This window comes from Thamnophis sirtalis, unplaced genomic scaffold (genome assembly GCF_051295495.1).
Source record: "Thamnophis sirtalis isolate CommonGarterSnake01/CBP01778 unplaced genomic scaffold, rThaSir2_p1.2 scaffold_1, whole genome shotgun sequence".
NCBI lineage: Eukaryota > Metazoa > Chordata > Lepidosauria > Squamata > Natricidae > Thamnophis > Thamnophis sirtalis.
The window spans coordinates 158,035,317-158,063,309 of record NW_028261381.1 but is presented as its reverse complement, the minus strand read 5'-3'; the positions used below and the strand labels follow the sequence as shown (position 1 = coordinate 158,063,309).

General features: G+C 37.7%; 1 protein-coding gene across 1 annotated transcript; it reads right to left on the bottom strand.

Moving 5' to 3' along the window:
- Positions 1 to 425: 425 nt before the first annotated feature.
- Positions 426 to 27,993, bottom strand: MIS18BP1 (MIS18 binding protein 1). Its single transcript, XM_087729089.1, has 17 exons — positions 27,905 to 27,993; positions 24,616 to 25,229; positions 22,909 to 23,040; positions 21,461 to 21,876; positions 20,196 to 20,287; positions 18,887 to 19,017; positions 17,906 to 17,996; positions 14,898 to 15,049; positions 13,449 to 13,615; positions 10,836 to 10,944; positions 5,825 to 6,710; positions 5,326 to 5,492; positions 4,561 to 4,703; positions 3,395 to 3,540; positions 2,888 to 2,972; positions 2,161 to 2,218; positions 426 to 1,057 (listed from the first exon to the last, which is right to left on the bottom strand). Exons 2-17 carry the CDS (start codon positions 25,181 to 25,183, stop codon positions 966 to 968), a joined length of 3,435 nt encoding a protein of 1,144 aa, XP_087585215.1. The 5' UTR covers positions 25,184 to 25,229; positions 27,905 to 27,993; the 3' UTR covers positions 426 to 965.

The window sequence follows — 27,993 nt, the reverse complement described above, 5'->3', positions numbered from 1 at the left end:
TACTTGAAATAACTTCTATGATAGCCAACCACAGGTATTAAATGTATACTGATTTCCAGCAGTAATATTCATTAATAAATACAGCACAGTAAAATTATTTTCAGTAGAGCTACCATGAGAAAAAAAAATAATGAGAATTGATTCTTCTATTATTTCCCCTCCTCCTTATCCATTGCCTGCAGTGACAATGGCTCAGTTTGTACTGTATAGTTTTTTGAAGTGTTTTTAAAAAATTGTAATATCTATGCAGTTGCTGGTGAGTGTTATCAGTGTGTTATAAAATATGTAATAAATATTACTGACTTAGAAAGGGCAGAATTTCAGAAAATCTTATTCCCTTAAATAGAAAGTCCAGAACAGTTATTTTATTACTTTAGTCTTCTCTAAATAGTTAAAAATGTAATACTACTAGTTTATACATTGATAGAGTAGCTGTGTTTACATAATGTATTACTCCAGATTTATTGAACTCGTTGGTCTTGGTTCACACAACAGACCAAACATAAACTAACCATAGAGTGGGCTAATACACATTTTAGTTATATTTTATGTATTCAGTTACACTGTAATTGCCAAATTACAGTCAAAAACATTTAAAAGGTACTAAGCAAGTAAGTTTAATACAAAAATACATAAGCACTGCTGTTGGAACAGAAAATATAGGTTCTTTGGTATTACAAACAATACTCTTGACATTTATCGTACAATTAACTTCTAGAAAACATTATTTTACTTCCACTAAAAAAGGTAATTACCACAGCTACCTCTTTACATAATCTCTGCATCGTATCTTCTAAAAAAGAAAGCTAAGTGTGTGTGGTAGATTTTTCTCTATTCTGAACACTTGATAGTACAGAGCTTTGGAACAACTTAAGTCAACTCAAAACAGGCTGGAATCAAAACTCAACTGTTCACAGTACTTTAAAAACATCCGGAGCTATGGAGTTGGAACCTTCATCAGGTGCCTATGTGGAAAAATACACATCATTCTCTTCATCAGACTGCATTTCTTCTTCCACTTCAAATAGATTCCTCACTCCAGTAGAAGTTCCTACATCTATAGTAAAGTGAGAAAAAAACCCAGGGATGATAGTATCCAAAATGGTCCCATATAATACCATCCTCAGATACAATCTTATAGTCAACATGAAAAGCTGAACTGGTCTTGGAGAGAAATTCTATATTGCATGAAAACCCACCCCAAACCAACTAAGTTAAAAAGAGACTGGCAAACCATATGCATAGGTATTCACAATCCCAGGAGTCGGGACTGGTTAATTTACCTTTTAACAATTATACAGAAATTATTTTAATGTCCACAGGACCAGATTACCTCTGTAATTGGTGTGGGGCACTCAAGCGTTCATAATTATGGATTTCAATTTCTGAATATCTGCATTTAAAATTGAGATTTCCCACCCTGGGAAATATACTCAGGGAAAATACAGGTAGTAAAATTGGGTGCCTAAATCTGGAACTAATTCTTAACTCTGCAGTCATCAAACCTCATGAGCTGCTTTGTCTGCTGGCTTCATGTTAAGGTTTGCAAATGGTGCGGAAGAAAATACTTTCAAAATTACAAATCCTGAAACATGCCATGTTCATTACTGCATACTGCAATGTCGCTCATATATGCAACAGATGGCTTCCTTTGTAGACTACAATTTCCAGACCTCCGTTTGACACAACGTCCTCTGATGACCACAATAGGGGGCCTGTACGTCCATTGCTAAGCAAGGAGTGATCCGTTGTGAAAGTGAGCCACAATCAATTTCAACTTTTTTGCCATGGTGGTGAAGTGAATCACAGCGGATGTTAAGCGAATGACATAGTTGTTGAATGAATCTGGCTTTTTCCTCATTAATTTTGCTTGTTGGAAGCTGCCCGGGAAGGTGACAATGATCACATGACCCAGGATGCTGCAATTACAATAAATATCGGTTGCCAAGCACTCAGACGTGACCCTGGGGATGTTGTGGCAGTCATAAGTTCAAGGACTAGTTGTAAGTCACTTTGTTCCATGCTATTATAATGTTGAACAGTCACTGAATGAATAACTGTAAATCGAGGACTAACTGCATTGATGGCGCCATACTGGGGACTCACAAGTCTAATCCTAAATCCTGACAACATCGTATAAAGCAAGTGAAACAGGCCTACCTTCAAAATTAAAGACATTTGTTCTTCGAGACATGGGAGTAGTGAACACTGTCGCAGCCTGATGGAAACAAAAGATACATTACTTTCCGCAAGCAAAGAGCTTGTAGAAAAGCTTCGTGGCAAAACAAACAAGCCAGCTAAGAACACTAGACTGCAGTTTAGATTCGATAAAGCCATGGAATACGCATTTTATGTTCCAGCTCTGTAATCCTGTCGTGCTACTTTCCTAGGCACTATATGCAGGCAGAGGAAATTTCGACATTAGGTTAGTCAATGCGTAACCAGCCAAGAATTATTTTTTCAAGGCAAGGCTGTGACTAAATAGAAAATAGCAGCTTGTTACTGGAAAATGGCTTTAGGAATTGTCCTTTAGAACAAGGGCATTTGTGGTTCAACACACCTCAGAACCACAAAGAACCTGAGGAGGCTCATTAAGAAACTTAGTTGGCTCTTGGTCCTGACAGCTTCATGTCTCATAAAAAAAATTTTTTTTTTTGGGGGGGGGGGTGTTTTCCATTTTTAGCTGTTCATAAAGCTGTTTGCTTCTGAAGTGGATTTGACAACTATTTTTATTTGTTCAGGGGGAAAAGAGTATTGTTACTGAGAAAATAACCAGGTCCTATGAATAGCTTTAGATCCCTTCAGAGAGAAGGAAAATGCATGAATTATTTTTTTAAAGATGCACGATATCTGTCTTCATATGTGCTAAATGAAGGTAAGGCATTACCGATTTCTTCTTTACATTCAGCCACGTGCGTTCCTTGCCTTTGATAAGTTTTTGCAAGTGGAAGACATGTTTATCACAGCTTTCCCTAAAATAAAAAGACAATTTAAATGGAGAATCTGTATATGTGAATGTGTCTCACTTACTTATTCCCAAGAAGCAACATCTTTGCTTGTTGTCAGGCTGTAGCAGCACACGCTGTTTAGTCTTAACACCGTCCCAAGAATCTATTGCTCGCTATCCTTCTTTTCTCTTCCTTTTTTCTATTTCTCTTCCTGTGCTTGCCCCCATCCCCAAAAAGCACATTCCAGAATGCTGAAATGCCCACATAATCCAACTTCCTTGTTGCTTGACTCAGTCCTATCCTTATTGTTGGAACCGTATATTTATGTGTGAATTTTACACACTTGTCAGCAGTGACTTCAGTGAACCTAGAATGAGTTCTGCTCATAAAAAGGCAGTCGCTTTTGCCGTTCAAAATAATGAATAGAATCCATCCACAGTACCTACCTATCCGGAGGTTCCAGCATGCCAGGGGTGAGGTGGTCACATTGGGGTGTCTTCAACCAGGGGAAAATAGCTGACGCAGGTGTAATAGGTTGACTTTCTTTCAACTGGAAAATATCTTCCTCTGGGGCCACGCAGAACTGTGGCAACTACAGATCATATCTTGGTTATCCCCAGAAAGAGAAGGTGTTTGCTGTAAGTTTACTATATTATCCCCATCCAAGAGCATCTTTCTCATGTTGCCTTCATGCCTTTTTTTTCGCAATTAGAAGATGAGGCATTTATTATAAATTATCCATAATTAAAGCTGTGATAGAATTTTTAGTTAGTTAGGTGAAAGTAACATAGTTTTAATAGATGATGTGGGCCTTACCAATAGGATGAATCACATAGGTAGGGTAATGATTGTAAAGCTGTTAAGAGAGTTTCGAGGTTGTGAAGATTTTTAAGGGGAAAAGACTCAGAAGCCGATAGAAAGTTGAGTAAAGGATAAGCAAATGGAAAAGGCAGATGCCTAATGTAATAGGTCTATACCAGTGGTTCCCAAACTTGGCAACTTTAAGACTTGTGGACTTCAACTCCCAGAATTCTCCAGCCAGCTCTGGGAGTTGAAGTCCACAAGTCTTAAAGTTGCCAAGTTTGGGAACCACTGGTCTATACTATTAAAGTAAAAAACTATTTTTTAAAACTTAAAATCTTAGTTTTTTTAAAAAAAAATCTCTCAAAGGGCAAACAGTTTGCTGCTACAGATGGACTGAGTTCCAGAGAATGGTTCACGTATAAATAACACTTAGAAAAGCAGAGTAAAGTAATAGGGTTGGTATAACTCTTTCTATATTTTCTTCCTTTTGTACTTTGTTCTATTAATTACCCACAACTAACAGTGTACTTGCAACTCTCTGCAATAACTAGAATCCCAATGGATACCAGATATTTAGGGAATGTCTGTTACATACATTTTGGACTAATCTCAAGATCTAGACATAAGCCACGATTCTATAAATGTATTTCTGAAGACCAGCACAAAATCAAGAATGAGTTTATTTCACACCGTTAGATCCCAGGAAAAGGAAAACAACTTTCCATCTTTGTTTTGAACATTTCTAGCATCCTATCTGATGGAACCCTGGTAGAAATATTCTAATATAAACAACAGATATGATATTTACTTTTGTGATCCTATTTTGGAAAGGTGTGGAAGTAAAGATGTCATCGTGGTTATCCTTGGGCATCTCTTCAAGGAATTTCCGCATCTGCTGTATCCTTTTCAGGGTTCCCACCTTTGCCAACGGCTGTTGTTGTGTCCCCCTATCTATCAGCAAGAATGATACAAACTTACATGGACATTCTTTTTCTTTTTTCTTTTTTGGCAAGAGGATGGAAATTGTAGGCAAAGGTTAGAAGCCACTTTAAAAAAAAAACCTGTTACTTTCCTTAATCTGAATTTTTGGGATTGGAATTGTTCTTCACTCCCCACACTAACTTTAAACAACACCATACACAAACAGCTTCATCAAACCATTTTAAAGACAGAATTAGTTTGTACACAGTCACTTTTTTTCCAATTAGTGAACAAAAATAACACATAAGCATCCTATTATTACTTCGGTATCTGCCCCAAAATTCTGAAAAGTTATCCCAATATTCTCAGGTACAGATTCAAAAAAAAAAAAAAAAAGCCTTTATTCATCTTAAAACAGAAAAGTGCTTGCCTAATTTTGCAAAATTCAAGGGCACCCCTAGACCAGTGTTTCTCAACCTTGACAACTTGAAGTCCTGTGGACTTCAAGTTGCCAAGGTTGAGAAACACTGCCCTAGACAAATAAGAAAAATGTTATGCTTTTGCTGAAAGTCTACCCAGACTCCTACCCTTCCATGCCCCCAGAACAAGAACCTTGACATGTGTCTGGCTTTGCATGGAAGAGGTCAGGTACCTCTTTCTTCCTTTTTCCCAGGCTTGGTGGTCTTCTTTCGGACACATTTCTTCCCATCGTGGTCTGCCATGTATTTTTCTTGGCATTCTTCAGCCGATCGTGTTCCCACAGACTTTGCCACAGCCATCCAGAAACCACTTTTGTATTTGGGAAAAGATGCCACTGCCCTATAAAAATATGAAGCACTGGGTGAACCACATTATGTTATAACTTTGGTGCTGATGGTATGAAAGTTAGACACTAAATAGAATCTAAAAAGGGTGGTAGAAGAAAAAAAGATCAGGAATTTGCAGAAGAAAATGTTGGGAGTTGTGTAGGAGGAAAGTCATTTGCAGGATTGGGTAGGAGAGTAGAAAAAGAAAGCTTACAAATCATTTTGTTGACTAATATGGAATCAGATATTGTTATCCTTGCATTAGAAAAGCTCTGTTAAGTCACACCTTTACAGACAGCGTCTTACAGCATAAGGGAAAATTATGGTCCGACCATCCCTACTTGCCTGTACATCTTTTCTACTTCTTCTTCAGTCCAGTTTTCATCAGTGTCTGGAAGAGACTTCGCAGCATTCCTTAACTTGCTCTGTTTGTGTGGCTTTCTAGCCACAGGCAAGGCTTTTGGACTAGTTGAAATGCGACCATTAGTTCTCTTGGTAGGTATTGTTATCTTACTTTCTTCCACAGGGAATGCCTCTATGCTGTTTTCACTTTCGGTGTCTGATGCAAGAGCATTCTTTCTGGCTCTCTTGAACCCCTTCTGTGACTTTTGTCTATTCCTTTTCTCTAGCTTAGAACTGGTATCCAAGTCAGGAGACGAACTCTTGTTACTTAGTACTTCCAGCAAGTCCTCCTGGACAAAGTAAGAACTTTTTGTCTTTTGGCTCTGAGAAGGTGCTACGCAATTCTCTGTACTTTTTTGCTCATGGGATGGTCCTTGTGTATTATTACATTCCTTGTTGAACATTTCTCTTTTGAAAGGAGGCCGTATTTTCCTTTTAATACATGGGATATCTTCATTAGATTCATCCTCATCTGTGCAAGGAACATTTTCCACAACTTTCTCAATTTGTTGATGTTGTTTCAACAAATTTAACGTGCAGTTCAAAGTGTCTGATTCTACATCAACCAAGTTTATTTCACAGCAAGTGATGTTTCCACAATCCTTAGTCACATTTTGCTCATTTCTGGGCCTGCTATTGGAGTGCTGCTTTTCTTGCATTATTTTCTTTCTCAGAGGTGTCAGCATAACAGTGGCTTCCTTCTTGTGAACATCTTTAATGATGAATTCAGTGTCATTTTCTTCAGGGTCTGAAATAAGGTGTTGTGACTGTCGCTTCAATTTACATTTGGTTTTCCTGGTTATATTCTTAGATTTCATATTAATTTTTCCTAGTAAAAATTAGTTTTGGAAATACAAGTTAGCTTAGGTTCTAAATCAATGAAATAATTTGTTAATAGAATTAATTTCTTCTTCACCTTTCTATTCTGCAGGTATTCAAGGCAGCTGACAGGATTTAAACAGCAAAAGCAAAGTATAACATTTTAAAAAGTAAAAATAAATACAAAATACTGCACTAAAATTAACCTTTGAAAGCATAACAAAAGATGTGTGTCTTTTAAAAATACTAACAGAGGGAGCAAAAATCAGCTCCAAGGGAATGTGATCCTTACTATTGGAACATGAGAAAATCCTCTTACATGCCAAAAAGGGGGGCAGGGGGCATTAAATAGAGGGGGCATTTTCAAAACAACCACTCCTGAAGGACTGAAAACAGGGCTGAGACAAATTTGTAAAATAAGGGCAATCTTTTCTTTAAGCCCCAACAGTTGAAATTGTGCAACCACTGCGTATCTTTTCAATACAGGTAAATGATCCCTGTATCTTTCATTGGTTAGTAGCAAAATCATCCTATATAACATCATTTGCACTTCCAGACAATTTGCAAGCCTAGCCTACAGGAAGTATTTTGTATAGTCATATCATGATCACCAAGTTGTAGAAAATGATGTGAAATGTGCCTGGTACAATAAGGATTGCACAGGCATGTAATGTGTAAATGTATAGAAACCCTTCTCATGACAGCCATGTCCAGTAAGTGCTCAGGATCACAGAGTATGCCCAGACTCTGAACTATGCTGTTTCAAGGCATTGCAACTCTATCCAAAATGATCATTTCAATCTCTGAGTCTACTTTCCTATTTACCAACAGCATCACTGCTTTGTCTTGATTTAATGTCAGTTACCATCCCTTTCAAACCCATTACTCATCAGTTACCTGGCCCGGATCATTTTTACCATATTTTGTTGTGGCTTGCACCAATTGACCAAGGGGTAATCTGTCCTAACATGCAGGGCTCCTCACTTTTGGATTACCAAATCAATCTAAACAGAGCATCAAATCCAATGTGTGCACAAATTGATATATGGAGTGAAACAGTTGTTGGGACCGACCATGAAGATGAGGAGATGGCTTTTTAGATCAAGGTTCAGTACAAGGAGAAAGGTTAATTTAATGCCACATCAAGATTAGTGTAGCCAGTTTGGGAAGACAGGGGATAAACCCTATCCCTGCATAGCCCTGGCCATCGAAATGCAACAGCTTGCACTTAAAACTATGAAGAATCGACACATCATCAAGAGAACTGCAGACTGTGGGCACTGCATTTCCAATCCCAGTTTGCTGTACCCTGTTGTATTACTAAGTACTAGAGCAGTTGGAGCTGGGGAAGGGGGAATTCTCCACAATTCCCTTGCACCAACACTGTCCTTCTGAAAGAGGACAGATCTGCAGTTTGGGCCACACTGATAAAGGTGAGCTAAACATTCTATAGAGCTGGGAATCTATGTTCTACTAGTTGTTAATAATGGTTATCATCTCCCATCATTATATATATTAGCGGGGGCTTCTGGGTATTAAGAATTCAGCATTAAAACAACTGCAGATTACTCATCCCATCTTAGAAATTTTCATATGGAACATCTTCTTACAGCTTTTTTAATATAGTTTGGCTCTCAGTTTTAATACTCTGCTTAATGTTTTTATGTTTTACATTTATGGCCAATGGATCTCAATGGAAGGTGATACAATAACAGGAAATTGAATGGCATGTTAAATGTGGTTGGCAGGCATTGGCAAGTTAAGCATAATTTTCAAGAACATCATCCCCCTATGACTGAGAAGTTTTTGATCAGTTTTGTGACCATTGCTGTATCCCAAGGTGATGTGATCATCTTTGCAACCTTCTGACAAACAAAGTCACTGGAGAAGTCAGATACACTTAACAACTACTGTATTTTTCAGAGTGTAAGACACACCAAGGTTTGAAGAGGCAAATTAAAAAAAAAAAGTTTTTGCACACTGCAAACTTCCTGAAAACGGGCCTATTTTTTCCCCCAAAAAACAAGGGGGCATGAATAGCCTTTAGAAGGCTTGTAGAGTTTTGGTTTGGTTTGGTTCATTGCATTTCTATGCCGCCTTATTCCCAGAGGGACTCAGGGTGGCTCACAAACCAAAGTAAGGGCAGGGGGGAATACAAACAGGAGGAAAGACAACGGACAAACAACTACAACAATTTAAAAACAATCAACAACCACACAATTCGAGCGGGGGCGGGGAATTCATCAGCCCCAGGCCTGTCGGAACAGCCAGGTTTTAAGGGCTTTGCGGAAAGCTGAAGGGTGGTGATAGTCCGAATCTCCACGGGGAGCTCGTTCCAGAGGGCCGGAGCAGCCACAGAGAAGGCCCTCCTCCGGGTGGTAGCCAAACAGCATTGGCCAGTAGATGGAATTCGGAGGAGACCTAATCTGTGGGTTCTAATAGGTCTGTTGGAGGCAATTGGCAGCAGGCGGTCTCTCAAGTACCCACGTCCAATACCATGAAGGGCTTTCAGAGTGCTGGGGGGGGGGTGTGAGCAAAAAAGGCCCATTTTTCACTCATTTCTGCCCTCCCCAGCCCCCAGGAGCACTCTGAAAGCCTCCTAAAAGCTATGCACGGCCATTTTGGTGAAGGGACGGGATTTCGGGAGGCAAAAAAATGCTGTATTCAGTGTATAAGACACATCCAGATTTTCAGCTCCTTTTTTGAGGGAAAAGGGTGTGTCATATACTCCGAAAAATACAGTATGTTACTAACTTATCAACTGTGGTGATTCACTTAACAACTGTGGCAAGAAAGATCGTAAAATGGGGCAAAACTCACTTAACAACAGAAATCTTCAGCTCAATTGTAAGTTGAGGACTGCCTGGCTATGGCTGGAACTGGCAAAGATACAGGTGACCAGAAATTGAGCAGGAATAACTACATAAACTTATTATGACACAAATCCGCAAACTTATATGGTTGCATCAGACATCAAGTCGCAAGTACAGTACTTTGCAACTACCTTTCCAAAATAAATGCTCTCCAGAGAAAAATGATGTATTATCAGGTTACAATATTCCTACTCTAAGCATAATTGTCAAGAACCTCCCCCTATGCCTGAAAAGTTTTCTGTCAGTGTGTACTACCTGCTCTAACATATGCCAGTGAAACATGGACAATAACCTCATAATCAATTCAAAAGCTATGAGTGGTGCAATGGAAAGAGATATGCTTGGCACCACAAAACAAGATAGAAAGACTCACACATGAATGACAGAACAAACGAAAGTATCATCAAGAGAATAAAAGAATTGAAATGGAAATGGGCTGGTCATAGGGCAAGAAGAACTGATGGCAGTGGACTAAGGCAGTCATAGAATGGATCTCACTTGATAAAAAGCTTCCACAAGAGACCTAAAAGAAGATGGAGTGACAACATCAGCAAGTATTACAGGCCAAACTAGCAAAGGAAACCTGAAGACCGCAATGGTTGGAACCATGCCTTCATCCTACAATGAATGAATGAATGAACGTTTTACTTTACAATAATTTAACTGTCTAATTTTTATTTATATGATGATTGGGGCTCTTTTGAAGAGAAAGGAAGAGCAAAAATAATTTTACAACACTTCCTGAATCTTGGTAATCCAACTGACTTTTTTTGTCTTAGAGCAGAAAGGGAGAAGACGAGAAATATTTTGGGACATTTCTTTCATTTAATGCAATCAAGAGCAGCTCATGCAGCATTAATATTGTAAACTACTGCAGCTTTGTTGTAATATATACATGGAAAAGTACAAGTCATGCCTTATAAAATTGGAAGGGGAAAGTTGCTATCTATACATATTTAAATATTTTATTGTATACTGCCTCAGAATCCCCGCGAGGGAGGAAGACTATTTTAAAATGTGATAATAAGTAAAAAAAATAAAGAAGACTAATACACACACTTCCTGCCCACCTGTTGATCTTTCTGATCATGTACTTACCTGACCTGAAGAAAAATATTTTGCAACCTAATAGCGCTTATGACCTTAACATGGGTTTAGTCCATTAGTCACCATGTCCTCAAATAAAGGTGAAGGAGCCTGTTCAGCATTAGAATTTTTGAATCAATAATTTCAAGAATAAAGTGAATTAAAATATTCTCTACCTTTTGCTTGGTTCAAAGGCACTTCTTTATGATCTTTGAAAGGGATCTCACCATTTTTCTTTGGACGCTTGTTAGTCCGCCTCTTCACAGGGGGCAGGCTGCTCATTGACTTGAGGAACAAAAGAACTAATATAAACAAACATAATTTCAAAAATGCGATTTTATCCTGCACCTTCAGGACTGTGTTCCTTTTCTTAATACTATCCTTTCAAAAGGATTCAGACAAATTGGAACAGATTGCAAGAAATGCAATGAGGATTATCAGGGCATAGAAGTTGTCTCGCAAGGAAAGATTTGGCCTTGAGAAAAGACAATTGGGTAATTATAGACAGGCAATCTTCAACTACTTGAGGTTGTTTCACTTAAATGGCCACAACCATTTACAGTGTAAGATTCTTAACCCAGCGTTCCCCAACTTTTCCAGCTCAGCGGACCGGCGGAGGTGTTGGGGGGTGGGGAGGGGGTGGTTTTGCATGTGCTTGCCCACCAGTTTTCCTGTTTGGAAAACAGGCTGCAGACCCCTGCCTTAACCTATAAAGTAAATTCTTACAGGAACACATTTTCTAACTGACTGTTATACCAACTCCCTAAAGTAACACTTTGGAATTTTCTTTAAAAAAATAACCTTTGGTCTTCCCTTTACTGGATCCCTTCAGGTATAAATTTTATTTTCATTTCTTGAATTTAGGGGGAGATTAGGGTCAAAGGGTTAAATGGTTTTTCCAGCTTTATGATTTAAGGATTTGAAGTTACACTCTCAGTTCATTTAAGTTCAAGCCTTATGCACTGTAATTTTTTAAAAATCTGAATATAGAGTATCTTTCAGGTAACAGTTGCTACTTTAAATATAAAAGATTTCAAAATAACAATATCAGAAATTATTTTAAAAAAATAACACTACTGAAATTAGCATCAGAAATAACAACAACAAAAAAACCCTCAGAAGTTATAAGTTCCTTCAACAGTTCAATAGAATTAGCAATTTAGTAATGTTATTGTTTTCTCTTTAAAATTCCAATCCCTCCTTCCCAAATTTACTGAGGAAATCATGCTATAAATGTGGGCCCACTACTGCAAAACTCTTCCTGGTCAGGCTCCTAATGTCTACAGAGAGAAGTGCTCAAAATGTTTCAAGTCAAAACTTTCTATCCTTTGTATGCATCAGAAATATTCTAGCATTATTTTATATTATTATACAATTGTATCACAGCGGCCAGTTGTTTCGCCGGATTTGGCATTGGTTACTAGTCGGGCCCCACCCAGGGGGCTAGGACGTCGTAACGTATTTTCGTAATATGCGTGCACATCCAAGCAGTGCGGCTTTTTGCATTTGGCTGATGGTGATTTTGTCAATTTTTAACTGTTTTAAATGTAATTCCAGTGCTTTTGGAATAGCACCCAGTGTGCCAATTGCCACTGGAATTACTACTGCTGTTTTGTGCCAAAATTCGTTGAATTTTGATTTTTAAGTCCTGGTATTTTGTGATTTTTTTCATATTCCTTCTCGTCGACCCTGCTATCACCTGGCATTGCGATGTCTATGATTGTAACCTTATTTTTCTCAACCAGTGTGATGTCTGGTGTATTATGCGCGGCTGGTGTATTATTATTATTATTATTATTTTTGTACAGAATTAGAACATTTCTCAGAAGAATCAGATTTCAAAAGTATCAGGGAATGTTTGAAACCCAAATCATCTCTATTACAGATAATAACTATGAAATATTTAGGTCATTTGATGTCATGCAAGAATGGTTCAGCCTTCTGGAGCCAAGTGGAAGAAGCAAACTAAGAAAGAATTGTGGTTTAGTTAAAAATAATAACAAAGCAAAACTTGTATTCCTTAAAGTTCAAACCCAGCATTCTTAAACTAGAAATTCTAAAACCAAATGTATAATTGAGACACAACTAACATAATATGTTCTGAATGTTGCTATCCTATTATGTATGCATTTATGACCAGATTCAGCAGTCCACCTGCATTTGAAAGACAAAGGTCACTCTTTTGAAGACAACAAAATTCACATTCTGGGGAGAGAGGCCCACCGGTTTGAAAGAGGCCATCAATGTTAAAATTGGGCAGCCGTCTCTCAACAGAAGGGAAGGGATATAACACCACCTATCTCCTGCCTGCAACACTGTCCTTTCAACAGTCCCACGAAGGTTCCATACCCTTTTGCACTCTGATTCAAGTGACCCTGAGGATACAGGTAAATCCCAAGTGGCCTCAAGGACTCTCAGAGAGCTAATGACAACCTTCAGAGTGTGTTAACAATCAGATGGCGGCAAAGAATATAAATCAGTCCATTCTCCGCTCCATTCAGTTCAGTCAGAACTGAAGAAGCTTCTTGGATGAGAAGCAAAACATTATAGAGGAAAAAAACCAATGAAGTCCAGTTGCCACCTATAGATTACTCAACAGATTATTCCTTTAAGCTCAGGGAAAGTACAATTATTTTCAAGTTAAATTGTACACACAGTGGAATTTTCAATCCATAATACTTTCAACTTGTAGGAATCCAAAATATCTATAAGCACCTGCTTAAAATTTCTATCACTATCATCGCTCCAGAATAATAATTTACATATGGTGAGAAGAAAAGAAATCTTACAGGTGTTAAGTAGTTGGCGCCTCCTTTGTTTATAGTGATATTTAATGCCTGGTCTAGATGTATCCGTTCCCCACACCAGTACTGCATGGGTGGCTTAATAAGCCGCCCACTACGGGTGAAGCTTCTCTCACTGTCATTCTGTAAATCAGTGGTTTTCATCTGCATATCTATCAAGGAAAACATAAACAAAAATATTCTTCAGCAACAACAAATTTCTACCTGTGTATCAAGGTAAATTGACTGTAAATGTAAACATAAAGCTAGAAGCACCCTCATAAATGATCCAAGGAAAAGATGAAGTAGCCCTACTGAGCATGTAATTCTCTTTAGTCAACTTTTATTAGCTTAAGATAACTGGAGTCTATAGAAGCAACAGTTATTGGTAATGGAAATATTTTGGGTTGTTTTTTTTTTTAAAAAAAAAAACATTTAATATGAAAGGCTGTTCCCTGCCATATAACTTACCTGCATTTGAACATTAGGTTAATCTAGATATACCATGTTTCCCCGAAAATAAGATCCAGTCTTATTTTCTTTTGGCCAATAAGCACCAGGTCTTATTTTCAGGAGATGTCTTACCTGCTTAAATTAGGACCACTGCTTCTAGGCCTCCCATGCCCCGACAACTATTGTGCCGCTGTCCGACTCTTCTGTGGCTGCTTGCGGCCAGAAGCTATGTGGCTCATTGTGCCAGTGCTGCCACTCAATGAAGGAGGCTGTGTGGCACATGACGTTGTTGTGCATGTGATTGGCGGCAATGGCGCAATGCATCACCTTGCATCTGGCTACAAGTGGCCACAGAAGTTGGGCAGTGGCACGACAGATGCCAGGGCGTGGGAGGTCTGGCTGTGGTGGTCCTAAGGTAAGTGGGTGTGGGACGCGTGGGGCAGCTCCACCCCCACCCGAGCTTCATTTTACACAGGTGCCTCGTCCCACCTTGTATAACCAGACGATGGGACGAAGTGCGTGGAGGGCTTATTTTTGGGATAGGCCTTATTTTCGGGGAAACATGGTAGCTCTTTCACAACCCATGGAATACATTCTCATCATTGTTTATGGAACATAATATTAACAGGGTTAATGGATTAATTGAGCTGATACACTCTTTCTTCATTCAGCAACCAATCTGTTAAATTGGAAGTGAAATGGTTACTAAGCAAATGTGACTGAGGAAGAGAAACAAAAACCACTACAAAGATCACTGGCTGCTACTATCTCATTTAGGTAAACTTCTCTTGTACAGCTATGCCAGTATTATTCTCAGTCCAGCATGCATTGTCATCACATACAAAAATCTGGTTGTAAGTGTTCACAATTTCTATTACTGTTTCCTATTATGAACAAAAGTAAATTTCATAGGAAATTACTAGGGTTAGGAACATCATAAATACAATGGTATTTTTTGAAAAGACCAAAATCTTCCCCAAACAAAGAAAATAACATGCATACCATATATTGTATCATTTTGAAGAGGTAGTACATCATAAGTGGTATTTCTTGTTATATATTTTTTCTCAATATTTTGGGGCAGATCCAATTCTTCTGTGCATTCGTTTATTTCTTCACTATCACCACTTACAGGAAATGCTCTTTCTTCTTTCCTAAAGATTTAAAGTTTTGCATAAGTATTAATTGCCTAAATCTTTTAAGCACATTTCATAATTTCTTTAAAATATTTAAATGCTGGGAGCAGTAATTATGCTGCTGTAGCAGCTCTTTTCTGAAATAGTTTACTTAGATCACATACAAGGAATTAGGTGAAGCCTGACATACTTATCCAGAACCCCAATTGTTCTAGAAGGCTGTCTTCAACAGAAAATGACAATTCCAATAACTCCAAGCCCTGCTTTCACCCATCTCTCCATAGAGAACCATCTTTGTTTCCTAGGTCTCTGCCTAAAGTAGCTAGAGAAGGCAGTTTTCTAAACTTTTGGATGCAAAACCAGGATATAAACTTTTCAAGTGGAATTTTCTTTCTTTTTTCTTTCTTTTTTTAAACTTTTATGGAAGAATTCTATACAACAGTAAAATAATTCACATCTAAGAAAAAATGGTGAATACAGATAAAAAGAGAGAAAAGGGGGGGGAAAGTATAAGGTGGTTTATTTTTATTCTTATTTCAAAGAGACATGGATAACCAGTCTTTCCATGAGGCATTATTGATTGCAATTTGAGGAACTGTCAATAGAAATACTCTAGAAATTTAATCAAGAGAACAAAGAGGATAAAATTAGTACATAGCAAATGAGGTCATAGACTAAATTGCATTGCACTGGTGTCAGAAGCATTGAAGCATTTCTGACTTGAAAGGATTAGCCGGTGATACAATACAATACGATACAATACAATAGCAGAGTTGGAAGGGACCTTGGAGGTCTTCTAGTCCAACCCCCTGCCTAGGCAGGAAACCCTACACCGTTTCAGACAAATGGCTATCCAACATCTTCTTAAAGACTTCCAGTGTTGGGGCATTCACAACTTCTGGAGGCAAGCTGTTCCACTGATTAATTGTTCTGACTGTCAGGAAATTCATCCTCAGTTTTAAGTTGCTTCTCTGCTTGATTAGTTTCCACCCATTGCTTCTTGTTCTACCCTCAGGTGCCTTGGGAAATAGTTTTACTCCCTCTTCTTTGTGGCAACCCCTGAGATATTGGAATACTGTTGTCATGTCTCCCCTAGTCCTTCTTTCTATTAAAGTAGACATACCCAGTTCCTGCAAACGCTCTTCATATGTTTTAGTCTCTAGTCCCCTAATCATCTTTCTTGCTCTTCTCTGCACTCTTTCTAGAGTGTCCACATCTTTTCTACATTGTGGCGACCAAAACTGAATGCAGTATTTCAAGTGTGGCCTTACCATGGCATTATAAAGTGGTATTAACACTTCACGTGATCTTGATTCTATCCCTCTGTTTATGCAGCCTAGAATTGTGTTGGCTTTTTTGTCAGCTGCTGCACACTGCTGGCTCATATTTAAATGGTTGTCCACTAGGACTCCAAGATCCCTTTCAGTTACTACTGTTGAGCAAGGTACCACCTATACTGTATCTGTGCATTTCGTTTTTGTTGCCTAAATTCTTCTACTTTATCTAGTAGTAGGTTATGGTCCACCTTATCAAATGCTTTACTGAAGTCCAAGTAAACTATATCAACGGCATTCCTCTTGTCCACTAATTTTGTCACATTTTCAAAGAATGCAATAAGATTAGTCTGGCATGATCTGTTTTTGGCAAACCCATGTTGGCTTTTGGCTATTATTTTGTTTGCTTCTAGGTGTTTGCTAATTCATTGCTTGATTATCTTTTCCAGAATCTTTCCTGGTCAGGCTGATAGGTCTATAGTTTCCTGGATCTATTTTTTTTTTCCTTTTTTGAAGATGGGAACCACATCAGCTCTTTTCCAGTCCTATAGCAGTTCCCCGGTGCTCCAGGATCTCTGAAAGATATAGTTGTGGTTCTGAGATCTCGTCTGCCAGTTCCTTCAGAACCCTGGGATGTAATCCATCCGGTCCTAGTGATTTGAATTCGTCTAGGGTAGACAGGTGCTCACTTACCATTTTCTTCCCTATTTCAACTTGTGTTCCTAATCTGATTTTTGTGGTTCTGTTTTTGATAGGTTGGACTGTTTTATCCCTTTGTGTAAAGACAGATGCAAAACATGAGTTAAATAGTTCTGCTTTCTCCGTTGCTTGCCACTTTCTCCCAGCAATGGGCCAATTGTTTCCTCAACTTTTTTCTTGTTTTTAACATGTTGGAAGAAGCTTTTTTTGTTATTTTTTACTTTTGTATCTTTCTTCATTGTGAGCCTTAGCTTTCCTCACTTCATCTTTACATGCTCGGGCTATTTGCTGATATTCTGCCTTAGTTATGTCCCCCTCTTTCCACTTTTTATACTTATCTTTTTTGTCTTTCAATTTGTCAGAGAGTTTTTTATGCAGCCATACTGGTTTCTTTTGGGAGCTGTTATTTCTCTTCTTCATTGGTATTGTGCTAGACTGGGCTTTTGTAATCTCATTTTTCAAAATTTCCCAAGCTTCTTGAGTTGTTTTCCCCTTGAGGATTCTCATCCATGGAATTTTTCCCAAGCTCTTGCTAAGTTTATTGCAATTAGCTCTCTTAAAATCCAAGACTCTAGTTTCACTTTGATATCACTATTACCCTGGGGACACCCAGTTGGGGGGCTCCTTTCATGTCCCTGGCAAAAGCTGGAGTGACGGTCAGGAGCTCAACCCACCCCAGCACTTGGGTTTCAAACGTGGGCTTGCTAACCTTCAATCCAGCACCCTAATTACACCCTATTTAAACGAGCCATCCTGCTCCTATAGACTAAATGCAAAGTATAAATAAATGTTGCAGACAGTTTTTTAAAAATGTCTTAAATATTTTGATTGAAAAATTCTTACCAACAATCACAGCTATCACAACGACTCAAAAACATAAATATTTTTTACTGACCCTGACCTTTTCATATAACGAAGCAAATCATCAACAAGCCTTTTCCAATTTATTGGGATTCCTCTCCCAAACTTCTTTATGAATGTAGGTGGTATTCCTGTTTGAAACAAAGGTATAGCCTTTGGACAGTTGTTATGTTTTAAAAGGGTGCTTCTTATACCCATTTTTCAAACCACTGGAGGAGATCAAAACAGGGATAATCTTACAGGACTACAGAATTTTAGGAAAATTCCTAAATAACTTAAATCTGTATTATACCCTCTCTCACTTTTTGTAATGCTTTATTTTTATGCAAATGTTATCCTGGAAACTTCTAGATAGAGGGAAATTATGCATTGCGGAAATTATGACATCAAAGGTTCTACTCAAGCTGATGCTATCATACAATCAGCATTAAGTTAAATTGAAAAAAGAAAAATAATATTTTGAGAGGAGGGTGCATATAAACATGAAAAGCAGCTTATTTGTAACCTATGACTATCATTAAGTGTGGTACCTTATGATTCTTGATGAAAGTATCTTTTCTTTTATGTACACTGAGAGCAATATGCACCAAGACAAATTCCTTGTGTGTCCAATCACACTTGGCCAATAAAGAATTCTATTCTATATCATATTGGGCAAAATGCATAAATAAAATTAAGAGTACAGATTTCTGTATCCCTTGTAAATTAGAATAATCATTTTACAGTCACATATATATTAAAGATATATATTCTTCCTGCACTATTACTTATTCAAGCTATCATTTGAAACAAATTAATATTTAGCAATGTGGTATAGTTTTAAACCTTATATGACAAGCACAGATCAGACATATCACTGAATACCAGAAGGGAACTGGAAGTAATAAAGTACCCGTAGTTTCAGTATTTTGGGTAATAGGCCGGCATAAACAGTTGGAAAAGAAGCAGCAAGGTAGAAGCCATTTTCACAAGAAGCCTATAAAAATTCCAGGCTGCCCCTGTGGTTTTCCTTTTCTCTTACCTCCTTTCTTCATATTAACTGCATCAATAGGCCCTTCTAACATGTAGATATTTCCTGTCAAGGTTTTGACTTGATTGCGTGCAATGCGTTCTACAATTACATTGCTATGCCAGAAGATATTATCCATATCTCTAAAATAAAAAGGACATAGTATCATAATTGGAAAAGAATTCATCTCACCATTATACTTCCTTAAGATCCCAGCTTGAAAATTAACACGAGCCCATTATAATTTATTTCACTCACTTCCCAATGTACGTGTTTTATATTTTGAATTGTGTATCTTACTATGTGGATAATAACAGACTTGTCAAGTAATTTCCTTATGAAGAAATATTTGCAGGCATTTTTTTTTGAATTTGTTATAAAGGACTTAAAGCCTTTGTTAATTGTTCTATTTAACTGGTACAAGATGGATGAGACCGAATAAATTTTGATAAATATACCAGTCTATTCAAGATGTAGGTAATATGTGGAATATATTCAATTTACTCTTGGAAGCTTCAGTCCCTCCGTTCGGACCTCTGGGGACTTCACCTGGCACGTTGCAGGCTGAAATGAAGCTTCTGAAGGGCGGATGTGCCAGGGTAGGACTCCAGAGGCCTAAACGGAGCTGCAGAGGAAGGCATATGGCTGAAAGGCTGGAGATAAGACTACTTGCTGGATCTTCACATGGTAAGTGACCCGGTGCAACAGATTGGGTGGGGGTAAAGCAATTGTGGGTAGCATGAGTATTTCAGTGGGTCAGAGAGGCCTTGGATGGTCTTAGGCAGGTGGCCTGTTCCATCAGTCGACCACCCCCTGGCCTTCCCCATCCCAAAATACCTCTTGTGCACTTAAGGAGCCTCGCATTCGATTAGTGAATGCGTGGGCAAAAGGAGGGAGTGATCTTGTTCAAGGTACTAGATTCACTTTCACAAATACTTGTGTTACTAACGGAATAGGTAGGCTCCATTCCATTCGTAACTCAAGGACTACCTGCATTACCTGGAAAATAAGATCAAGGAATCAATCCAAACTGAAGTTTTCATTTTAACAAAGCTGTCCACTGCTAAATTTATGGCATAACAACTGCTCCATTTAAGTTTGCTTTTTTTGCTTTCCTTTGTTTTTTGTTTGAGAGATCGTCTGTATTTATAATTTTTCTTTTAAATTGCTCTACACTCCTCAGAGATAAACTTCAAACTTATGGAAATGAATCCAATAAAATAATTCAATACTAATATCAATTCAATACAAGACTAATGCAAGGACTATCCAAACAAACCATGCAGACATATTTGAACAAAACTGAAAAGCAGTCACTTGCCTCCGTATTCCTTCCAGACACACAGCAGTATTGTCATTGATCACTCTGATTCCCCATTCATTGAGATATATCACATCTTTTTTCTTTGAGAACTAAATTAGAAAAAATAGGGAATATAATTTCTGCCATTATTGGTTTGCACCTGACTGCAAAATCATACAATGTATACCGACAGTTCAATGACATTCTCAGATTCATACTTCTTCCTTATATTTGTGATCACTATTTAAATTCAAACTGTGCCCATGTTTTATGATTTGAACCTAAATATTTTATTCTGAATTTATGAAGAAAAGAACTTTCATAGCTAGTTTTAATAGCTAATGTACCCTTCCTAACATATATGTTATACCACTCAAGGAAATATTTGTAGAGAATGATGCACAATGCCATGGGTGCCTGTTTATGTATCTTGTTAGTATTATAAGCAATCCCAATGTAAGGACTGAATCCAGGAAAATCTTGAAGTTTACAGATTTTTTTTTTGAATTTCTAAAAGTTTCTTAAATTGTTCTGAGATTCTGAAAGAAATAAAAATTCCATTATTATATTACAGAAATTTTAAACCATCTTTAAAGAAAACAGATATTATTTTTTTAAATAAAAATTGCAAGGACATAGCATGTCTCTGAATCATTTATTTGATCTCTGATCTTCACAGTGGTACAAACAAATGGACTTGCCTCTTTTAGGGAGATGGGCGGTCTATTAATAAAAAAATATACATAAATAAATGTAAATAAGATGCTAGTAGTTTCCAGGATTTTTTAAAAAAAGTATATTTATTTAAAGAGAGCTTTTTCAAAATGTATGGTTCTTCAAAATTATTCTTCTAAAAAATATCATCTAAAAGAGCAACATGAAAATAAATGATAAGCTAAATTAAGCTGCAATTAGGGCTGAGAATGTAATCTATTGTCCACAGCTGCCAGGTGATGCCAAGAAAAGCAGCTATTTTAGAATAGCAAAACAGTTGCTTACTCATTTGCTACAACACTAAAAAATACCTTTTTGAATCAGAACCTGAAGTTTTGTGCAAGTCTACTCATTTCAATTTTTCAATGAAGTAACTACAGAAAATATCCTGGTGAACCATTTATGACCCATACTGATTAACCATTCTGATGTAGTAAGGAAAACAAATTGTAACTCAAGAAAAGATAGTTGTGGTGCCCTCTTTATGTTTAATCGTGATTGACTAGCTGGTGTGCAGTTTTTCAAGCCAGTCAAGATAAAAATGGATAAAATAAAATAAAAGATTTTACCTTTTCATTTGTGCCTGTGTCAGGTTCCTCCAAGAGCCCCTTGGTAGCAGGCTGTCGTTTCCTTGGTATATGGGCTTTTGGAGTAGCAAAAATTGTATCACACAGGTGTTGGGAAGGATTTTGTGGCGAAACACTTAAATTTTCTCCTGCCTTTTGGTCACATATATATTTGGATGGAGTCACCACTGCTTTATCTTGAAGAAGTTTTCCAAATGCTCTTTTCTTCACGAATTCTCTAGATTTAACATGATCATCGCTCACAATCGGAGGATTAGATATTATTGTAAAAGTCTCACTAGCCAATTCAGCAGATTCCACAATATTCTTCTCTTTCTGGCTAACAGTAGTACTTACGTATTCTTCATTAAGATTATTAAGTTGTTTTGCTGGGCGGGATGTGATTAAAGGTTGCTTTGCTGTAGATAAAGACGAGACATTTTAAATTGTGAAACATCTCCTAGAGGAAATATTCTTTTGATAACTATTGTTTCAGGATGAGTTATTATTATGCTAACTTCTTAGACAATAACTTCTTCTCAATAACAAGACAGAACTCTTTTCATTAAGATGTATAGATAGCCAACTAGAATAGTCTGATGGAAAACTAATTTTATACATGGTAACTGCAACATAATTATTATGAAGATGGAGGCATACTGAAGCACCCAAAATTGTGGAATGGATTGTGAAGATGCCAGAATTGGCAGAAATGGCAAAACCAAGTTATTTGGTAAAGGACAGAACCACAAATACTTTTTAATAGAGATTTTGCTGATAATAGAAAAAAGCAAAGCAAAGCAATTTGAAAAACGGTTTAATAAGGGGTTAAATATATTTCTGTAATATCAAGAGGGAGGAGTAATAATGAGTTTGTTTATAACCGTTATAAAACCTGCAATTTGTTTACTATTTTGTTTAACTATTTTATTTTCTTCCTAATGTTTCTTTACATTTTTCTTTTACCTATGTCTTAATAAAATGATACGATGATGAGAGAGAGAGATAGCTATTGTGTGTGTGTGTTAATGTATGTGTGCATCAATAACAAAGAACTTGCTGAATGGTGCACATGCTATTTGAAAACTATTTCTGTTTACTTATTTATATGCAATCTATCTCACTTACAAGCAACTCTGGGTGGCTTACAAACAAGAAAAGGGGTACAAAACGTTAAATATGAAATAAATCAAAATGAAATAAGGTAAAAATCAATACCAGAATAATATGGGGCAAAGGTTTGAAAAAAACTAAAGGCAAATGATGAGTAAATGAATAAAAGCAACTGCAAATTATTTGGCAATGTGCTATCTAAGTTTAGTCATTATAAACAGAATATTCCATCTTTTACAAGAATATTATAAAGTGAATTATAAAGGTAGAAAAATTGAAGACAGAATTTCAAGACAAAAATATATGCAAAACTTCTCATCACCTAAGAAAAGTATTACCTTTTGGCAACCAATCTTTCTGTAACCTCTGTTTTACCCGGGAGAAGAACTTGTTGGGGGATTCCAGAAGTAGAGGACATATTACTGTAGTACATGTAGTTTTGTTCACTGCAGTAAAATCTGTCACTGAAACTGAAAGGACAAAACCCACTGATAAATAGTTTTCGATACCTGGTAGATTGAAAAATAACCTTTTAGAAAACACGGAATTTAATATGTGCATGGCAAAATACAATACAACTAACATGACAGACAAGTGAGGAAGTTCAGATGTACTCAGGAGTGCCCAATACATAATTTGACAATTAATTAATTATATGGTTATCTCATTACTCTTTCTTGGCTGCTATGATTCAAGTGTGGTTTAAAGGAACTCTTGCATGGTTTATGCATATAAAAATGAACAATAAGAGAAAGTTGGAGAAAAAAGCAATAGGCAATAAATGTAATGGGAAAAACAGTGTATTCAAAAATATTGGTGTTGGTCATCCCCTTTAAAACTCTTTATGGAATGGGTCCAAGGTATCTGAGGAACCAACTTGCTCAAAGGGGATTGACCCACCCACTTGTTCTGGCAAAGAGCATAGACCCCATCAGTCAAGGAAATTCAGCTAGTGGAAATTCTAGAAGTCTAGAGGAGACTTTTCTGCCATGGCCCATCTGGAACATCTTGCCACTGGAGATGAGATCAACTACCACCTTTCGAACCTTTAGGAAGAGCCTTAACATCTGGTTCTGCCAGTTGGTGTTGGTCCCTGATGGAGAAGCTACCGTATTTTTCAGACTATAAGACATACTTAGCTTTTGGGGAGGGGAAAAAAAAATCTGCCTCTGCCTCCCAGCAATTTGCCTCCTTGCAGCAAACAGCAAGGTCAACTTCAGCACAGCCTGATTTAGCATGAGCAGCTGATTGGCAGGTGGCTCTGCCTCCCGGAATACCACCAATCAGATGTTCCAGGTTGCAGGGATCACCACCACCCATCTGCACCGTCATCACCCATCGCCACTGCATATCCCTGCCACCTGGAACGGGCCAAAAACATGACGCTTGGAGGCTGAAAATGGGCCAAGCGGAGGCGGCAACAGGTGGCAGTGGCGATAGGCGGTGACAGTTCTGACGATCCCTGCAGCCTGGAACAGCTGATTGGTGGTATTTGGGGGAAGGGGGAGAACCAACCGCCTATCAGCTACTCGTGCTAAATCAGGCTGTGCTGAAGCTGACTAGGCTGTTTGCTGTAAGGAGGCAAATTGCTGGGAGGCAGAAGCCGAAGGGTGGGGGCCTTAGGGTTGGCGGGGCTTTGGCAACATTTGCTCTATAAGACGCACAAACATTTCCACCCCTTTTGGGGAGGGGGGAGTGTGTCTTATAGTCCCAAAAATATGGTATATACTGGAAGTGGCTGGTACAGTGACCAGAGAAGGCACCACCTTTGCTCCGCTCTAAACTCATTATCTTTTACTCTGTATGTAACCTTTTGTAATTTTCTTACTATATTGTTAGCAACCCAGAATCACCCCGAACAGTGAGATGAGTGGCATATAAATTCAATCAATCAATCCTGAAGGGGAGTCTAAATTAATAAGGCAGGGGGCAGGCTGGCCAATTTTTATCATTGCTGGATAGAAGCCCTAGAGTTATTTTTGTAATTGTATCTCAAGCATGTAAGTATGTACTAGAAGAAATTTGGAAGAAATTATATAACCAACCTGTTTTTACATTGGATTCTTCAAGAAAATCCTCATCTAGCTTTGTCTTTTGTTTATCTTCAACTATTGGTATTTTTTCTGAACTTGGTAGAAAAGCAGGTTGCCTTTCAGGAGTAAGAATATAATCTGCGGTACACTTTGTGTCCAACAACTTAGCTTCTGGAGGCTTGTTTTTTTCTTTGACAAGAGCTGCTTTTTGTTTCATTCTTGAGAAGATTTTTGCTGGAGATTCATGGGATAATGGTTCACAAGCTTTACGTTTTTGAACGGCACTCCTTGACATATGTTTAGTTTTCTGACATGAAGAAATCCTTCCCAGCATTCCTTCAGATGCTTTTATTTCACTGATGTCAAAGAATTCTTGTATATGCGTATTGCTAGATATTAAAGTGGATTGGAAAACCTCTATGCCTTTAGTCTCTTGGCCCGAGCAAACATTATGGCAACTAAGAACCATTGAAGGAGGAATTTTAGCTGACTTCAAAGTACAATTCCCCTGGAATTTTACAAAATCCTTTAAAGGTGTACCACCAGGGATACTTTGTAAAGAAACTGCTTTCAATGACATTTTTTCTTTCCTGTTAAAATTCTTCAATTTTCAAAAAATACAGCATCTGCAAAAACAAAATCTCTTTATAATACATGCTTTTTTAAACTAAAAAATGTCTTATATCTGCAAATATAAATTTCAATTTTTACATTTTTATTTAAAAAAGGTATAACACAAACTCTGTGATACCCCATACTAAATGCATTTAAATTCCCTAAATTATTTAATACTTAAATTATAAATGACATATAATACCATATAATGACACTTTATGTAACACTATATACAATTTAAATCCCTAGTGGAATTTTGAAAATTTAATTATAAAATATTAAAGGACATTTTCTTTCTGATAATTTAAGGCTATTGCATCATAGAAATTGCACCAGAATTATATGAGTCAGCAATCAGTCCATAGAAGTGTTGAATATATAATGTATGATGTAACATTGGCATGTCCAACATGAGGCCCATGGAGAGCTAGTAATGTGGCCCCACAAGTTTGTAAACTTTTATATACATTAATTATATTATATATTTTATATGCAGTCCAAAAAATTCCTCTTCACTCAATGCAGCCCACACAAGCCAAAATGTTGGGTGCCCATGATGTAAAGAATACTAATTTTGTCTGCAAAATTCAAGAAAAGTAACAGATATTTGTACTTTACCAGCATAAACAAATCATCAGGCACTTTAGCAAACCCAAATGAAGTTAATTATATTTATTTCAAAGTTACTGAAAATTACTTAAAAAATCAGGAGGAAACTCATGGCACTTTTTCAAAGTAAGGAATTAAATTAAAAGACATAGGCTTTTCTGAGCTCTACCATTTTTCTTCTGATATTTGTCTATGCTAGGCTAAAATACCTCCTTATACAAAGAGGCCGCACCAAAGCTGCAGTTCTTCCACAGAGCAAGAGCGGTATCATGTTTGTTCCTTTTTAGGATGAGATATAAAAATTTTTGAGAAGGTGAGTCCACTAAATGGGTGGAGCCATACAGGTAGTCCTTGGCTTACAACAGTTCATTTAGTGACCATTCAAAGTTACAACTGTACTGAAAAAAAGTGACTTATGACCGTTTTTATGACCTTTATAGCATCCTCATGGTCAAACTTCAGATGCTTGGCAACTGACTCATACTTATGACTGTTGCTGTGTCCCAAAGTTATGAGATCACCTTTTGCAACCTGTTGACAAGGAAAATCAATGGGGAAGCCAGATTCACTTAACAACCTTGCTACTAACTTAACAACTGTGGTGGTTCACTTAACAACTGTGGCAAAAAAGGCTGTAAAATGGGGCAAAACTCACTTAACAAATGTCTGACTTAACAACAGAAATCTTGGGCTCAATTGTAAATCAAGGACTACCTGTCTTTGGTTGGAACTGGCAAAGAAATTGAGCAGAAATTGAGCAGGAATGACAAGATAAACACATTATGACACAAAACCGCAAACTTAACATATTTGCATCAGATGTCAAGTTGCAAGTACAGTACTTCGCAACTACCTTCCCAAAATAAATGCTCTCTAGAGAAACTGATGGATTACAATATTCCTGCCCCTAAGCATAATTTTCAACTACCTCCCCTTATGCCTGAAAAGTTTTCAATCAGTTTTCTAAAACATGGACAATAACCTTACAATCGATGCAAAAGCTATGAGTGATGCAAAGAGCCATGAAAAGATATATGCTCAGCATCATAAGGCAAGATAGAAAGACCCACACATGGATTACAGAACAAATGAAAATATACAATGTCATCAAGAGTAAAAGAATGGAAATGGAAATTGGCTGGTTACATAGCAAGAACTGATGGCAGCTGGATCAAGGCATAGAATGGATTCCACTTGATAAAAAGCATCAGAACAGAGTAATAGAGTTGGGAGGGACCTTATAGGTCATCTAGCCCAACCCCCCACCCACCCAAACAGAAGACCCTACACCATTTCTGACAGTCCAGTCCAGTCTTTTTTTTTGCAAGCTTCCAGTGATGAAGCTCCCACAACTTCTCAAGTCAAGCTGTGAGTGTTCTGTCAGAAAATTACTTATTTCTAGGCTGAATCTTTCCTTGATCAGTCTCCATCCATTCATTATTCCTTGTCTGGCATTCGGGTGCTTTGTAGAGTTGTAATTTGTAATTTGCAATTTGACACACAAACCCTTTGTGGCAGCCCTGAAATATTGAAACGCTGCCATCATGTTTCCCCTGGTACTTCTCTTCACCAGACTAGCCATTCCCAGTTCCTGTAAACCCGTTCATTGTATGTTTTAGCCTCCAATCCCCTAGTCATCTTTCTTGCTCTTCTCTGTGCTTTTTCTGGAGTGTCAACATAAGCAACCAGGGAGAGAGATGCCAAGAGACCAAAAACAAGATGGATCCACATCAGCAAGTATTGTGGGCTCAATTGGCAAAGAAAAGCCCAGGACCGGATGGGTTGGAAACATGCAGAAGAGGCCTTCATCCTACAGTGGGTGGATAACATCTCAAAGGAGGATGAATATCCCTGCCATATAGCTGGGCAGCCTGATCTCTACGTGACAGGTGGAAGCGCCCCCAAATCTAACCAAGGCAGAAAGAGGCTCCTACTTTTCAGGGGGCTGCCCTAAAATCGCTATCCCCAAACCTGGCGCCCCGCAGACTTGCGAAGGTTTCGACTCCTTACCTTAACCAGCCCCAAACGGAGGAAATAAAAAAATAGGTTGAAATAACAATTTTTAAACAGAACCCACCAGAGGATTTATCCCGCCAATACCCTAATGGAAATAGCAGCGTTCTCATTCGAAGCTCGGGGAGAAAAACTGCTTCCGTTGCAGTGCAA